Source organism: Equus quagga, chromosome 1, assembly GCF_021613505.1.
Source record: "Equus quagga isolate Etosha38 chromosome 1, UCLA_HA_Equagga_1.0, whole genome shotgun sequence".
Classification (NCBI taxonomy): domain Eukaryota; kingdom Metazoa; phylum Chordata; class Mammalia; order Perissodactyla; family Equidae; genus Equus; species Equus quagga.
This window is the reverse complement of record NC_060267.1, coordinates 12,223,311-12,239,427: the sequence shown is the minus strand read 5'-3', so window position 1 is coordinate 12,239,427 and position 16,117 is coordinate 12,223,311. Positions and strand designations below refer to the sequence as shown.

Below are 16,117 nucleotides of genomic sequence, written 5' to 3'. Positions count from 1 at the left end.
TGAGAAGGTAAAATTTCAAATGAGCTGTGAAGTAGGTCAAGATTATCTTCAGAAAGAAACAGTAAGGAAGAAACGAAGGCCCCACCGCTATGTGGCGTGAAAATACTGACACAGGTAAATTAACGTGTCAAATTAAATTTGTTCTAAGTTTATTATAACACTAATTCCTGTTCACTGAAGTCTGAGCAAACACATACAGAAATCACTGTTGCTAATTTAGCCATACACCCATAATTTTTAAAAATTAAAGGGAATATTACTCCCAACACTTGTCTTTCTGTGCCAAACTGAAGGGGATAAAACACCTCCTAGGAGCTGGAAAGAAAGAGGCCAAGGCAGACATTTTGTCTACTTGAGTTTATTCTGTTCTTAAAAAAAAAAAAAAAAAAAAAGAAGGGAGGTGAGGGATGGAGGGGGCAATAACCCTTAAACACTGTGAGCAGGAACCCAGACTCCGAGACTTGGGCGTACTCCCCGACCCTCAAGCTCAGTTCTCCAACGGATTTCCACCCATGTGGTCTTCTTTTAAACGAGACACCCAAATCAGCAGCAAAAGTACCTGGGGTAGTCACTGAGACTCTGAACACTGGGAACGGGAGGGGGAAAAGTCCAAAAAATAGGAGTTGGGAAAAACAGGGAAGGAATGAGGGAGAGGCTAGGCTCTGGAGCACAGAGTTGGGCCACGAGAGGTGGAAGTGAGCCAGGATGGAGGGGTACCCCTCCTGACTGCTGCTGCCCACATTCCCCAGGACCCCAGAGAGCCCCATGGTTTGTCCTGCAGTCCATTCCCTATTCCCCAAAGGCCTCACAGGCCTAGCTCCAAGTCCTCCAGCTCCTCCTCCAGCGCTCTCCTCCTTGCTAGCTTCTCCAACTGCTCTTTGCTGGGCTGGCTGATTTCCCCAGCCTGGATCCGTTGCTGCAGCTCTTCCACCTGCCGAAGCTTCTTCTTTAGATTCTTTATCTTCTTGGCCTTTTCGGTGGTGGCAGTGGAGTCAGGCTGGTCAGAGGCAGCTGTAGGGGCTGCCCGGGAGCCCTGTGGAGCACTGGGGACTTGGGCTGTCTCTCCCAGGGACACCTTATCGAGAGTCCGGCTCAAGGCCTCTGCCTCCCCTTTCTCTTGCTGCTGCCGCCTTTTCTCCTTCCGCTTCAGGTTGCGTTTGGCTGTCTTGGAGAGACCTGGTTCACCACCTTCAGGTCTGGATGGGGTGACAGGCACAGTGGCCTCGGGGCTCAGCCCCGGGGGCAGTTCTGGTTTACTCTTGAAAAACTTCACGTACTTGTTCTCATACCTGCAGGGAACAGAAGATGTCAACAGTTTCAAAGAATCACTGACTTTTCTGAGCCCTTTTCTTAACCTTCCAAATCATTTCACCCTTTTCACTTTCCTGCCTCCTTCCTCTCCCTAGAGTTCTTCTCCAACTTCCCTCTGCTCTGTAGGTTTTAGGAGGGTCTCTAGGTCCTGAAGCTCTGGATCTCTGAATGCTATTTGGAAGTTCTGCTGAACAGAGGCCACAGGAACCGGACCAGTCACCTGTAAACCTCACTCATCCCTGAACCCCAGCCCCCTCCTCTTTCTCAGACAGTTGCCCCCTGCTTCCCTTTCCTGGGATCAGCAGATTCTTCCCTGAACTCATAGCCACACATATTCTTTCTTTCTGTAGAGACCCCAATAAATGCCCCTCCTCATGCCTAACTACGCACACTGGGACCTCCTCCTGGGGCACATAGCCTTCTTTCACCCTCCGCTGCTTGCGCCAGGTCCCGTCAGGTCGCTGTGTTGAGGCGATGTACTTGCCTGAAAAGAGAATTCAGTTGGAGTTACTCTTTCTAATTTTCAAAGAGTCCCCAAGATGAAAGAATGTATGAATGCACATAGCCTCCCTCAGCACCCATCCACCCACTAAATGCGACTGTCCACTTAAGGCCCCTTTTCTCCTATCAACCCTCACTCCCTCTCTTGTCATTATTTACTGAGTACCTACACACTGTATAATACACCATCCCTGCCCTCAGGGAGGTTCTATTTTTATAATCCAGTTGGCAGGACAGGACAGGCACAGAGGAAGAATTTTTAAAAAACACGAGACAATAGCATGGGGACATCAAAAGGCAGTAAATGAATAAGAGGTTAAAAAGGGACAAAAACAAGGACCATAGGAAGGAGAAATGACCAGAGAAGATGTTGTAGAGAAGGAGAAGTCTTATTAAGATGGATGGTGAAAAACAGGTTAACTTTTAGGGATCCATACTATAGATCCAAAAGCACCATACACAGGATATATGTAAAGGATGTTTGTTGCTGCACTATTTAAAGTAGTAAAAAGCTGAAAGCAACTTGAATGGCCATCAATAGATGAATGGTTGACTAGACACGGATCATCCACATGATGGAACACTATGCTGCTATGAAAGAGAATGTTAGATATGAATGCACTGACCTCGAACGGTGTTCATGATAAACCCAGTGAAAAGGCAAGGTGCAGGATAATGTGTAGAGTAGTAATCCTCAAACTTTTTAATTTCAGGATCTCCCTTACACTCTTATTTTGTAATTCTATGCATTTCACTATGCAATATTAAAAAATATCTGTTAATCTCATCAGAAAACTCTACTGAGAAGCTGTGGAGCTCCCAGGGGCAGAGACAAGTTTTCCAAAACTCTAATTTTTACTTGAAGGCTTGATTTTTATCACTGGCAACAAACACGGTCAGTTGTTTTCTTTGAAATGATGGGCTCACTTCCTTCATTTTCAGGAAAATGCCTATTGGATACCCAGGTCTGAATTAGAAGTTTGTGAGTGGTACTTTCAAGTAAAAGTAGTGTTCCATGAAAAGGCAGTTCGTTTAGCCTGCAACTCGGACAACTGCGTAGTGCTTTTCCTTGAGATGCCATCTTACTCAGTGTGCAGTGGAGTGTTTCATGCTTACTTCCCATTTAGTCCACAGAGAACATTAAAAAGATGTGTAACTTTCAGTGATAAGATGAATAAGTCCTTGGGATCTAAGGTACAGCCTGGTGACTACAGTTAACAAAACTGGATCATATGCTTGAAAGTTGCTATGAGAGTAGAGCTTTAGTGTTCTCACTATAACAACAACAAAATGGTAATTATGCGAGGTGAAGGATGTGTTAACCAACCTCATTGTGGTAAACATTTCGAAATGTACATATCAATGCATCAAGTAATTATTGTACACCTTAAACTTATATGTCAATTATATCTCAATAGAGCTGGAAAAAAATAAGTAAATAAAAAGATGTGTATTCAAGGGCCAAAATTTAATAGAATTAATAATTTTTATTGCATCATCAAGGGCATCCTTAAGTGAAACAGGCTTTATTTACTGCAAGCGCGTGGCAGTGAAGAGCACAAGGACCAGTACAGTTTGGTGCCACTGCTCTGATTACTGCTAAGGGGCCAGTGGTTTTACCACCTTTGCTGTTGTACCCTCAGTGCAAATTTCAACCCAGCAAAAACAGCAAATAACATCTTAGTATATTATGGAAATAGTTATCTTTGCAGACCTCCTGAAAGGGTCTCAGGGAACCCCCAAGGGTCTTGAACAATATTTTGAGAACTGCTGACGTAGAGTATGCTCCCATTCTTTTTGGGGCAAGGAGTAGCACTTAATGGTCCATATAGTCTGTGTATCGGGGCAAAGAGAAAGGTGTAGAAGGACACATACCAAGACACAAAGCCTTTAATGCTGGTTACCTTAAGAGGAATAACCTGGAAGAAGAGGTGGTAGAAACCATTAACCATTAATATATAGTTTTTAAAAAAAACCTATACATATCTTATGTTACTCTTTTTTTTTAAAAAAAAAGTATTACTTTTGCTAAAAAAAGAGAAAAAGATTTTTAAAAGAAAAGTAAAAAAATCAAGTCTAGGGCCTCCCACATGGATTATACATTGTTACATGAATTGGTTTTTTGTTCAAAATGCAATATCATTAATAAATTAAAACTAAAAAAGAAATTTGTTAAAGAAAGTGGGTAAGATGTGACAAGCAGAGGGGATGGGAGAAAGAAGAAAGGTGAGCAAAGAAAGGCGTGGATGTGGGAATGGGGGCAGGGACTGAGAGAGGAGAAGTCGAGGAGGAGTCCCGGTGAATCAGACAGTTCGTGGGAGGGAATAACAGGAAGCCAGGTAGGAGATAAGAAATGGGGCCAGAGCTTGAAAAGCCTTAAATACAAGGTCAAGGAATTTGGAGTTGATCTGGTGAATAACAGCCAGCCACTGAGGATACTGTTTGCTTAGCTGCAAGAGTTTGGAGACAAGAGGAACAACTGAAAAACGAAAAAATGGAGAGGTTTCATGGAGGAAGGGCTGAGACTAGAACTGGGCTTTGAAGAAAGAGGCGGACTAAAGAAAATGGAAAGGGAAGCAGAATGGATTGTAAACAGAAGCTTATTCTAAAACAAAATGTCAGATGTGGGGATGTGGAGGGCACGTTGAGGGGACTGAATAGACCAGTTCGGCTGAGTCAGAGCGCTGGTGTAAAGTCAACAGGGGTGAGGCTCAGACCTTGAAATGCCAGTTAAGGATTTTAATATCTGGCACATGGCATGCATTCAACAAATATTTGTCAAGTGAATGAATCTTTTATCCAAAGCAGTGCTTTAGGGCAATTAATCTGGCATGATGAGAAGGTGAACTGGAAAGGAAAAACATGGGAGACTGGGGAAATCAGTTAGGAAAAAGATTGCAATAATCCTGGCATGAGGGACAGAATTGACTGAAACAGTGAGAATGGAAAGGAAGGGACTGATGCCAGATACATCAGCAAAGAATCAACAACACTTGGTAATTCACTGATGGGGGGAGTGGAGAGGGAGTTAAAGTCAAAAATAATTCAGCACACTTTGTTTTAGTAATCGCAATCTTGAGAATTTAGCATAAGGAAATAGTTCCAACATGAAAAAAACAAAAACATAAAAAAAGAAAGGGAGAGAGATAATTATTTGAACATTATGGTATTATCTATAAATAGCTAAAAATTAAAAATGATCTTTGCATCCGGTTATACAGAAACAGTTTATGATACATCCATTAAAAATGATAGGGGCCAGCCCTGTGGCCAAGTGGTTAAGTTCACGTGCTCCACTTTGGAGCACAGGGTTTCACCAGTTCGGATCCCGGGCGCGGACATGGCACTGCTCATTAGGTCATGCTGAGGCAGCATCCCACATGCCACAACTAGAGGGACCCACAACTGAAAATATACAACTATGTACTGGGGGGATTGGGGGAGAAAAAGCAGAAAAAAAAATGATAATCTGTGTGTGTGTGTAAGATTTGCCCTGAGCTAACATCCGTTGTCAATCCTCCTCTTTTTCAACTTGAGGAAGATTAGCCCTGAGCTAACATCTGTGCCAATCTTCCTCTACTTTGTATGTGGGACGCCTCCACAGCATGGCTGATGGGTGGAGCAGGTCTGCACCCAGGATCCGAACCCGTGAACCCCAGGCAGCCGAAGCAGAGTGACTGGAACTTCAACCACCTGACCACAGGGCTGGCCCCTGATAAAAATTTTTTAAATCATGTAATGTGATATAATGTAATGTAAAATGTAGTTATATATACACCATGATTTCATTTATTAAATATGTCAGGCTTATTTGGAAGTTTAGAAAAGAATGTGCAATGTGAAAGTTATGTTGAATGATTAGATTATAAATAATTTTTTTTTAATTCCCATTAATGTTGTTATATGGTGGGTTTTAAAATTATCTCATTTTTTGTTTCAACCTTAGATGGCTTAGAGAATGGGTACACATAGGAGAGTGAAATTACTTCTGACCAGGCGATTTATAAAGATTTTATGGAGGACACAGCATCTGTTATGATCTTTGGAAGGTGAGCTGGATTCAGACAGGTGGGGCGGGGGGTTATGAGGAAAGAGCAGAAAGGGAAGATTTCAGGCATATGGGACAACATCAGCAAAGGGACAAGTCACACTAGTAATCGTGCCCCTACTTAAAATTCTTCCTGGATTCCTGTTGCCCGCAGGATATTTACAGGGAGGCTGGAACCAAACACAAAAGGCCTTCTTGCCCCCCTGCTCTCGCTAATCTCTAGCCTTTTAGCCTTCAGTCACTCACACTCTGCTCCTCCAGCCACTGAAATATTCAAAAATCTCACCCGCCAGTGTCTCTATTCTCTATGTCTTTTTGCTTTTGCTTCATTTGTCCTGGAATAGACTTTGCTTGATTCTTATCTTAGTTAATTCCTATTGGCCTTTAAAGGTCAAGTTCAAGTATAAACTCCTCAGTGAAATCCTCCCTGACCTCCCCACCCCAAGCCAAGTAAGAAGCTGCCCTTTGTGCATCCGTAGCACCTGCTTTGGCCGTAGCACCTGCTTTGGCCTTCATCGTGCTCTATTGTTTAACAAAACTGTTGCTTGTTCAAGAGCAGGGGCTTTGATCTTTGAAGCAAATGGCCTGACACATAGAAGGCTGTAATTAATTCAAATTAATGAATACATAAATTTAAGTACCATATTAGAGAACAGCAAGAATCCAGTATATTTTCGGCAAAAAGCATATGTAATGGGAAAAGAGACTAGAGGTAAATTAGTCAGAATATGAAGGTATCCAATTTCCTCTTGAGTTTGGACTTAAGCTTCAGAATGTAGGAGAAGGTCGAAGGCCAATAACAGAGTATAGATGATGTGCTCAAAGTAATGCTTTAAGAAGATTAACCTGAAAATGTGTAACATAAACTAAAGGTAGAAAAAAACGAAAGCAATAGCCACAATGTGAGACAACTTGATTTAGATGGTCTCTATGGGTATTGAAAGGAAAATGAAAGAGAAAGCCATTACGAAGAATAAGTCAACAGGATCTGAAGATTGCCAAAATTCAAATTAGGGAGAGGAAATAATTGAAACAGTGCTACGGTGAATTTAATCTGGTGCTTTGCACACGTATTCTCTTATTTTCCACAACATACCTGTGGGTAAGTAGAACATATGGTAATAACATTTCTTCACACGCAGATTTCAAATGTTTATTGAGCAATTGCCATTGTGCCAGACACTGTAACAGGAGCTGGGGCTACAACAATGAATAAAGCAAGCAAGGGTCTGACCTTCTTGCAGCATGCATTCTAGCAAGAAAGACAAGTAATAAAGACGAACACAAATAAACTCATTACAATATCACTCTTAAATGTGGAAAATCTGGAGAAGAATAAAAACCACTGATATAAAGAAAGTCCAAAGGAGAAGACAATTTTGTGAAAATAAGTAATTCAATTCTAGACAAGGAGTGTTTTATATGGAATGAAGAAGAAAGAGACAATGATAGAAACATATATTTAAGTAAATTGCACAGAAAATATAGCTGAGGACTAGTAAAAATGGAATGTGAGAAAAAATTGGGCAGAAGCTTCTTGAACGGCTTTCCTAACTGGAGGCCCTCAGAGGTACAAACAGCCCATCATCACAAAGGAGCACCTATTTTATGTTATTCTGGTTCCATTCCCTGGCTGTGATTCCTATCTCTAGAAATAAAAACCAAGGGCAGAATATCAGGATTTTCAGCTAACACCTTTGAGAGAGTCAGAAACTACAAATTAGAGACTGCTACTATATCAACTTTGGAAGCTTTGTTATTTCCCCACATCTGCTGTTTTGTAATTCTCACTCTGTTTCCTTAAATTGAAAAGGGCCTTGTTTTCAGGAGTGGCAGGAAGACAGTGAAGAGACAACATAGCAAGGCTTGGGCGAACTCCAGGGGTTAGGGAGAAGTGACTGTTAAAGGTATCTTGAATCCCTGGGACCTGCTTCAAGTAAGAAAGGAGATCTGGGTCACAGATCTGAGCCTGAGGATGATCTCAGGGCCCAAAATCCTAAGACCTAGATGCGGTTTCTAACATACAGAAAATAAAAGAAGAGAAGACCCAATTTGGAGGAATGACCCTGGAAAAACGGTCACGATCATTTTCCTCAAGGAAGAAAAGGTGTTGGCAACAACAAGAAAGGATTCTAGGAAAAAAGAAACTAGGCTATGGCGACCAAAAGAGTTTCAAGTAAGGGCAGGTGATTAACAATATTAAATACTGCAAAGAGATTAAGGAAAAGAATGAGAAGAAAAAGGTAACTGATTTTGGCAATTTGGAAATTCCTAGTTATCTTCAAGAATACAGCCTTAGAAAAGTAGAGCGATCAAAAGCCAGACGACACATTAATAAAATGCAATAAACATTTATTGAAAGCCTCCTGTGCGAAAAGTACTACACTAAGTGCTACAGGGATTATCAAGATGAGTGAAATGGTCTGTACTTTCAAGAAATGTACAGTCTAAGTAAGGAGGAGAGTGGGTAAGTCAGGCAAACAAAGAATAAGGCACAACATAAATGCCTAAGGTTTCCTTAGAGACACTGATAATTACTGATAGATTTCAAGAGAATAAATAATCCCACCCTGTTTGATGCAGGAAGGTGACAGGAAATCAGGAAAATCTCAGGGACTTGACTTTAAAGACTAGGTGGTAGCAGTAACAATTAGCAACAACAACAAATAAGTGGCTGATATTTCTGCAGGCAGAGAAAGGAAGGGAAAGGGCATTCTAGGCAGAGGAACAACAAGCAAAATCATAGCAGTGGAAAACTCACAGTATGTTAAGAACAGTTAAGAAAGAGCATTTATTAATAAGTAGCTACATTACACTGCTACTTTACATATATTACCTTATTGAATCTAGACAATGGATAGATACTATCATCTACAGCTGAGGAAACAGAGTCTTCAAGACGTTCAAGATAGGTCCAAGATCACAAAGGCAGCATGTAGCTGCAATCTGAACTCAGTTCTGACGCCCCAGCTTACACATCAGCACTCGGCTGTGCCACCAGTCTTACACTATACAGCCCGGTTTCACTGCAGGGTATAGGCAGAGACGTAGCATGTGATGATACTAATATATTGAAAAGTGGTTTGTGCTCATATTAAAGAACAGTATCTTGAATGTAAGAGCAAATGTTCCATACGGAAATTTGATAGTCAATCCCAAAATGACAATAGCAGCTACCCTTTACTGAATGCTTGCTTCAAGCCAAGGCCAGCGCTCAGTGTTTACGTATACTATCTTATCTCATTTTCACAGCTCCATACAGGATTATTCCAGTTTTACAGATGATAAGAAATTTAACAACTTGCCCAAAGTTACAAAGTCAGTAAACTGTAGCAGAATTCCAACCCAGGCCGTGGGTTCCAAAGGCTGTGCTTTTTACCCTACTATTGTACATTGTGTTATAAATGGGAAAAAAGAAAAAAGAAAAAAAACGAAGAAGATTAACGTTAGTAATAATCAAAGGAAATATAAATTACAACAATAAACTATCATTTGTGTCTATTGAAGCAATAGAGTTTTGAAAGATGAGAATACAAATGCAGTCAAAGAGGTGAAACCAGCGTACTCATATGTGGTTGGTGGAAAACCCTTGAGAGCAATTTGGCTAACACAGCAAGGGGATATACGGTAGTCCCATCATTTAGCAGCATTTCCCAAAGTTTTTGTTATATAAAACACGACTTCCATAAGATTCACAGGAACCTTATTTTTACATTTATTTTGTAGCACATTTCACAGGACTACCAAGTGTTCTGAGGATCATATTTTGGAAACTACAGCCATTCTGTCTGATCCCGATTCTGTTAAATACAGATATGCTATATATGCGCATAGAAAGAAAAACTAAAAGGAAATATAACTGTAGTTATCTCTGCATTCTGGAATTGCCAAACATGCATGTGACTTATATTTTACTACTTACTATATTTTACTACTACTTGTGAAAATATTTTCCAAGTTTTCTACAATTAAGATGAATTAATTTTATAATCAATAAAAAATAAATGTTTGTATCATCCAACCCAGTTAATTCTACTTCTGAGAAATCTTTCCTAAATAACCTATATCCTAATAATAATAATAAAATAACCCTAAACTCACGCAAAGACTTACTGCACAAAAATATTCATAGAGTTCTTATAACAAATTCTGGAAACAATCTAAAAGTCCAAAAACAGAAGAAAAGTAAGAGAGAAGATTCGTGCCCAAACAATAAAACACTCTGCCAGTATTTTAAAAGATGTTTACAGAGAGTTTTTACTAGCAAGGCAAAAAATTTATGTTATAAGGTTTAGTGAAAAGGTAAGATATAAAAATGTATATACCATGTGATTCAAAAATGTTTTAAAAATGCACAAGAAAAATAAAGACCAGAAGGATATATGCCAAATTTAACAGTGAACTCTGGGTGGATGAAATATATTGAACAAAAATTACAGAACTAAATTTGTACTTCAGGAGCAGTAATCTGGCAACAATATGTCAAAGGAACTGGAAGAGAGAGAGAGATGGGAGATAGGACAACTACTTAGGAGCTCACAGCAATATCTGCAGGATAAAGGAAACTGGAATTTTATCAGGCACTTAGAATGACCCAGGTACTATGCTTGATACTTGTATATATAACCTCTTCTAACCTATACAATAATTCTTACCTAACTAATAATTACAGAACCATTTTTTGGGTACTTTCTATGTGCCAGACATTTACATTATATCATTTAAATTTTAATTCTCACAATAATCCTATGTTGTGGGAGTTACTATTCTACTTCATTGATGAGAAAACTAAGGCTTAGATTCCCAAGGCTTAAAATTCCCAAGGCCATATAGCTAACAAGTATTGAAGATAGGATAAGGGTAATGGCAGTAGAAATAAAAGAGTGATATTTTGACAACTGGTTTGTGTGTGAGATGGGGAGCAAGAAAGGAGTAAAAGATGATACAAAACAGCACTTCAATAGCAACAAAAACACTTAATGCTCTGATCTTGGTTTCCTATACCATTCTCCAGTAAAAGGAACCAAGGGCTCCTTGGAGAAATGGCTAATTCTAGGACTGAGACAGGAAATATACAAGACAAGCTTGGAGCATCTTCTAGTGCCAGAAAGTAAGGAAGAACTGAAAAACAAAAACCTACACTGATGGGAGTCAGTCAAAGGGACATGGGGCCCACTAAAAGAGCTCCCAATGTCCAAACCTGGAACATTTGAGCAATAAAATAAATAAGATAGGGGCTGGCCTGGTGGCGCAGCGATTAAATGCGCATGTTCTGCTTCAGTGGCCCAGGGTTTGCTGGTTTGAATCCTGGGTGTGGACATGGCACCGCTTGGCAAGCCATGCTGTGGTACACGTCCCACATAGAAAATACAGGAAGATGGGCACAGATGTTAGCTCAGGGCCAGTCTTCCTCAGCAAAAAAAAGAGGAGGATTGGGAGAAGTTAGCTCAGGGCTAGTCTTCCTCAAAAAAATAATAATAATAATAAAATAAAATAAATAAGATAGTATTGGATTATAACCGAAAGTCCATACTGATATAAATTAATGACTGAATAAATAAATGGGAGAGAAGAGAAACATCCTGTGCAGAATAATTCCAAACACTGTATGTAAATACTCCGTCCTTAAGGGAGCATAACTCCCCACTCTTTAGGTGTGGGCTGTGACTAGTAATTTTCTTCTAAAGAGTATAGTATAGAAAGGAGTACAGTATGGAGAGAATAACTTTACAGTGGAGAAACCTTACAGACACTACTTCAGTCAGGTGATAATGGTCAACATCAACAGTAAAAAACCATTGCGAGGGGTCAGCCCCGTGGCCAAATGGTTAAGTTCATACACTCTGCTTTAGTGGCACAGGGTTTCGCCGGCTTGGATCCTGGGTGCGGACACGGCATCACTCATTGAGTCATGCTGAGGCAGCATCCCGCATGCCACAACTGGAAGGACTCACAACTAAAATATACAACTATGTACTGGGGGGCTTTGGGGAGAAGAAGGAAAAATTTTTTAAATCTTAAAAAAGAAAATCATTGCAGTACTATGTACCCTTGATATGATACTATGAAAATGTCACTTTACCTCTATGGTCATCCCCTCAAAAACAGATGACTCCAATCTAATCGTGAGAAAAACATCGGAAAAATTCTAATAGAGGGGCATCCTACATCCTGAACAGTATTCCTTAAAACTGTCAAGATCTTCAAAAACAAGGAAAGTCTAAGAAACTATCACAGCCAATAGGAGCTTAAGGAGACACAAGAAGTAAATGCAATGTGGTATCCTGGATGAGATCCTGAAGTAGAAAAAAATTAGGTAAAAACTAAGGAAATCTGAATAATGTATGGATTTTAGTTAATAATAACGTATCAATATTGCTTCATTAATTGAAATAACAGTACCAAACTAGTGTAAGATTTTTTTTTCTTGAGGAAAATTAGCCCTGAGCTAACATCTGCCACCAATCCTCCTCTTTTTGTTGAGGAAGACTGGCCCTGAGCTAACATCCGTGTCCATCTTCCTCTATTTTATGTGGGACGCCTGCCACAGCATGGCTTGACAAGTGGTGCATAGAACCACCCCTGGGATCCAAACTGGCAAACCCTGGGCCGCCAAAGTGGAACTTGCGAACTTAACCACTGCGCCACCAGGCTGGCCCTGTGGAAGATGTTAATAACAGGGGAAACTGAGTGTAAGGTATATGGAAATTGCTTGTATTGTGTTCTCAATTTTTCTATAAATCTAAAACTGTTCTAAAAAATAAAGTCTACTTAAAACAGAGAGAGAAATGATGCAAAAAGTTGATCTTGAGTTGGCTAGTACAACGTTGCCTTTAACGGAAACAAGGAAGGAAAAACTGATATAGATATTGGTCAGACAATTTGAGGTGTGACACTATAGCCAAGAATGAAAGCCATTCACCAAACAATTAGAAAAAGGAATTGGCAACTCAGGAGAGAGGCTGGTGCTAGAAATAAAGGCTGTAAAAAGTTAAGGAACAAATAAGCAGCGAGGAAATGGAAATAGTATGTATAGACCTGATATTCAAGAAATCAGCCTGTGAACAGGAAAGAAACAGAAGTGATAGGTCTTGATTTTTCAATGAATTAGAAAGTGAATTCATCGGCCATGAGGGAGAATTAAAAGGGAGGGTCAGAGAGAGCTGGAAAAGGTGGGGGAAATAGCCATGAGAGAATGTAAGCAAATCAAGAAAAAAGAACTGGAGAGAAGCCATGATCTTGGCATAAGTTAACATTAAGTTATACTGAATGTGCTAGCTTCTGTGCTTTTTCTCCTGCCATGTGCTGTAGCCTAGAAGCAGAAGCCAAGAAAACAGTTGATGGGTGTGATTCAAGGTAACAGAAGTCCTTGCTTTACATAGAAGAACAAAATGAATGAAAAAAGCAATGAGGATAGTATCAAAGTGGCTGGTCATGGAGGTCTAGCAGGGCAGCATCAAAGGTAATCACGAAGGTACTGGTAGACTCAAGGAAACGGGAAAGGTCAAGAATTAGAGAACCTAAAGAGGGCAAAAGCTGATTCTGTGAATGTGAGGTAGTGAAAAAGGTGACTGGTAAGGAAGCTAAAGTATGTAATAGCGAGCCCCTGAAGGGGAAGCAGCATCATAGGTGAGGTCCAGGTAGTAGTGATTCTGATGTGTAGCTGATTTGAAAATACAAAGGAAAGTCAATGGTCCCATGCTGAGGAACTGTAACATCAGAGTACTTCAAAAATGCTGGAGACACTGAGAATGAGAAGAAGAAACGGAGTGGAGAAAAAAATATGACGTGATAGGTCTGGATCCTTGTGGGCAGTAGATGATGGCCCTGAGGTTTTAGAGAAAATGCTGTAATTGCATGCCAATACCTTCCACCAGAATTAGAGTGACAGTGGTAGATCAATGATCTGGAAGTAGTAAAGGAGAGCAAAAAAGCAGTATGATTCCTTCTCCTCTTCCACATAGTCACAGAGAACAGAAGATATCTCTTGGTGGGAGTGATGATGAGATGTGATACCTGGATTTTCACTAAATCACTTTAAAGAAAAACAGTTAAGAATAAAGAGAAGTATACTGGACAATGAGTAATATTTTCAAAGTACACATTAAAAGGAGCTGGTTGAAGAAGTAGAGAGCAGGAGAAGAGGTTGTACCACTTTGAAATGTAAGGTTGGGGAGAAATAGCAGAGACCTGGCTTGTCATTAGACCCCACAGGAGAGATAGGTTGAGAAGTAAGGAACACAGAAAGCTGCAAAGCAAGAAGCATAAATGGCACATTTTAAAACAGACTGTATGTACCACAGCACACGCACAATGTCACTTCTACAGAAGACTACACATACACAATGAGGGCTACAAAAAACTGTTAACACCTTGCCTTGCACAGCATTTTATAAATTGCTTTCATATATACTATCTTATTTGATTGTCACTGGGTAGACATTACTATGCACATTTTTCTAAATGAGAAATTAGGATGGCACAAAACCACAATGAAAATCTTAATTCTCTGTTTTCAACACATAAACCTCACATACACAGCTGACACTTCAGCATCTTAATCAGTCAGGCTGGAAATTCTTCTCTAGCCAGAAGGAACAGTGGGTTCTATCAACTTGTCAGAGGGCTTCAGAGGCCACTAGACATCTTCCTGTTTGGCTTCTTCCACCTTAGATTCCTCAACTCCTATCATCATCACCAGAGAAGGGAGAGGCGCGGCTGGTGTCATCAAGGAGAAAACTCAAGCTGAAAAGTTACATTAGGCTTCTCTTCTCTGCACACCTCTAGACCTCAGCGACCCAACCACAAAGATGAGGGAGAGAGTGGAAAAAAGCAGTATGTAGCAATGAGGATGTCTTCAACAGATACAGCTTCGAGAAAAAGAATTAAGACGGGGCTGGGGAAGGTCAAAAAGCAGGGATAGTCAAGAGAAGGGGGAGGGGAAGAGTGGGAGAGCAGGAATTGGAGAGAACTGAGTGTAGGAGCCCCCAAGTCTGGAGAACCCAAAAGAGATATGGGAGCTCCAACTGCTGGAGAAAAGCTAAAAGCCCGTGAGGGTCCTGGAGCAGGGACCAGCGTTGAAGGACCCCAGGCTTTGGGTGACCGGAAGCAGAGACCCCCAAACATGAGACCAGAAGGGGGCGCAGGTGACACCCCGTAGGAGAGAATGAATGGGGAAGGCGGTCCGGAGGGCGGGGCAAAGGAGGGGCCCCGGGATGGGCGGGGCACAGACCCCTTTCCAAGTCCGAACCCCTGCCCCGAGAGCCCGGGGAGAAGCGGCTCCGCGCCTCCCGCACTCACCGCCGGTCTCGTCAGTTACATAGGGAGTCGCCATCTTGAAAACGCAAACCACTTCCGGCGTGAGCGGGCTGGGGTCCCGCCCCCCTCCCCACCGGAAGTGGAGTCCAGATCGTAGCAGGCCACCATTTTAGTCTTAAAGGGAGAGTACACCATTTCATGAACGGAGGTGGAGGAGGAAGGGAGAAGCTGAAGACTTTAATAAAATAAAAGCTCTGGGCTCTTTTACTGCCACTGTTACCATTATTGAGCGCCTGCTGCGTGTAAAGCAGTCCTTTGGTGCTGAGAGAAGTTCCGAGGCACAGACCCTCTCCTCACAGGCATTCTTCATCCATCCAGGACCTGCGAGGGAAAAGGGGGCAAGGCCCTGTCTGCACCCAGAAAGTGGGGCTGATAGATGAGGAAAGGAAGAATATTTAGGGGCTGGCCTGCACCCAGGTCCCAGAGCGGCTAGGGGACATGGGGAGGGGCGGGCAAACTCCGGGAACGCACTGGGGCGCACCGATGTGGTTGGGGGCGAATTGAAGACCCCAACTAACCCTCTCTTAGAAAGTGGGGAGGTCGAAGTAGCCTGCCGATTGCCCTCGACCACCAGCTCAACCCTCCGGAGACCCGCGAGAGGGGCGTGCAAGGCAGGGGGCGCTGCCGGCCAGTCACCTGTCCCCGCAGCCTTGGGGTTGCCAGCGGCTTCCACGGCCCGGGAGGCGGCCGGCCGGGTGGGGCGGGCAGCCCTGGCCTGGCCCTGCCCCTGGGGCGGCCCCAGGGATTCGAAGCGAAGTGACGGCGGCCCAAGTTTGCGCTGGCCTTCGACACTGGGCCCCGGGGTCAGAGGGTAGGGTGAAGGCTTCTGGGCGGACCTTGTTAGTATTCTAACTGACCTCGTCCAAGTTTCTGGGCGCTGGGCATTGGAAATGGGGCAACTCGCCAATAATCCGGGCCCGTTCGGTCACTGGCTTTGCA

The 16,117-nt window shown here is 42.0% G+C and overlaps 1 protein-coding gene across 1 annotated transcript; it reads right to left on the bottom strand.

Moving 5' to 3' along the window:
• Positions 1 to 371: 371 nt before the first annotated feature.
• On the bottom strand, positions 372 to 15,301 carry PYM1 (PYM homolog 1, exon junction complex associated factor). The gene is made up of 3 exons (XM_046646421.1): positions 15,161 to 15,301; positions 1,702 to 1,795; positions 372 to 1,289 (listed from the first exon to the last, which is right to left on the bottom strand). Exons 1-3 carry the CDS (start codon positions 15,192 to 15,194, stop codon positions 806 to 808), a joined length of 612 nt encoding a protein of 203 aa, XP_046502377.1. The 5' UTR covers positions 15,195 to 15,301; the 3' UTR covers positions 372 to 805.
• Positions 15,302 to 16,117: the final 816 nt, after the last annotated feature.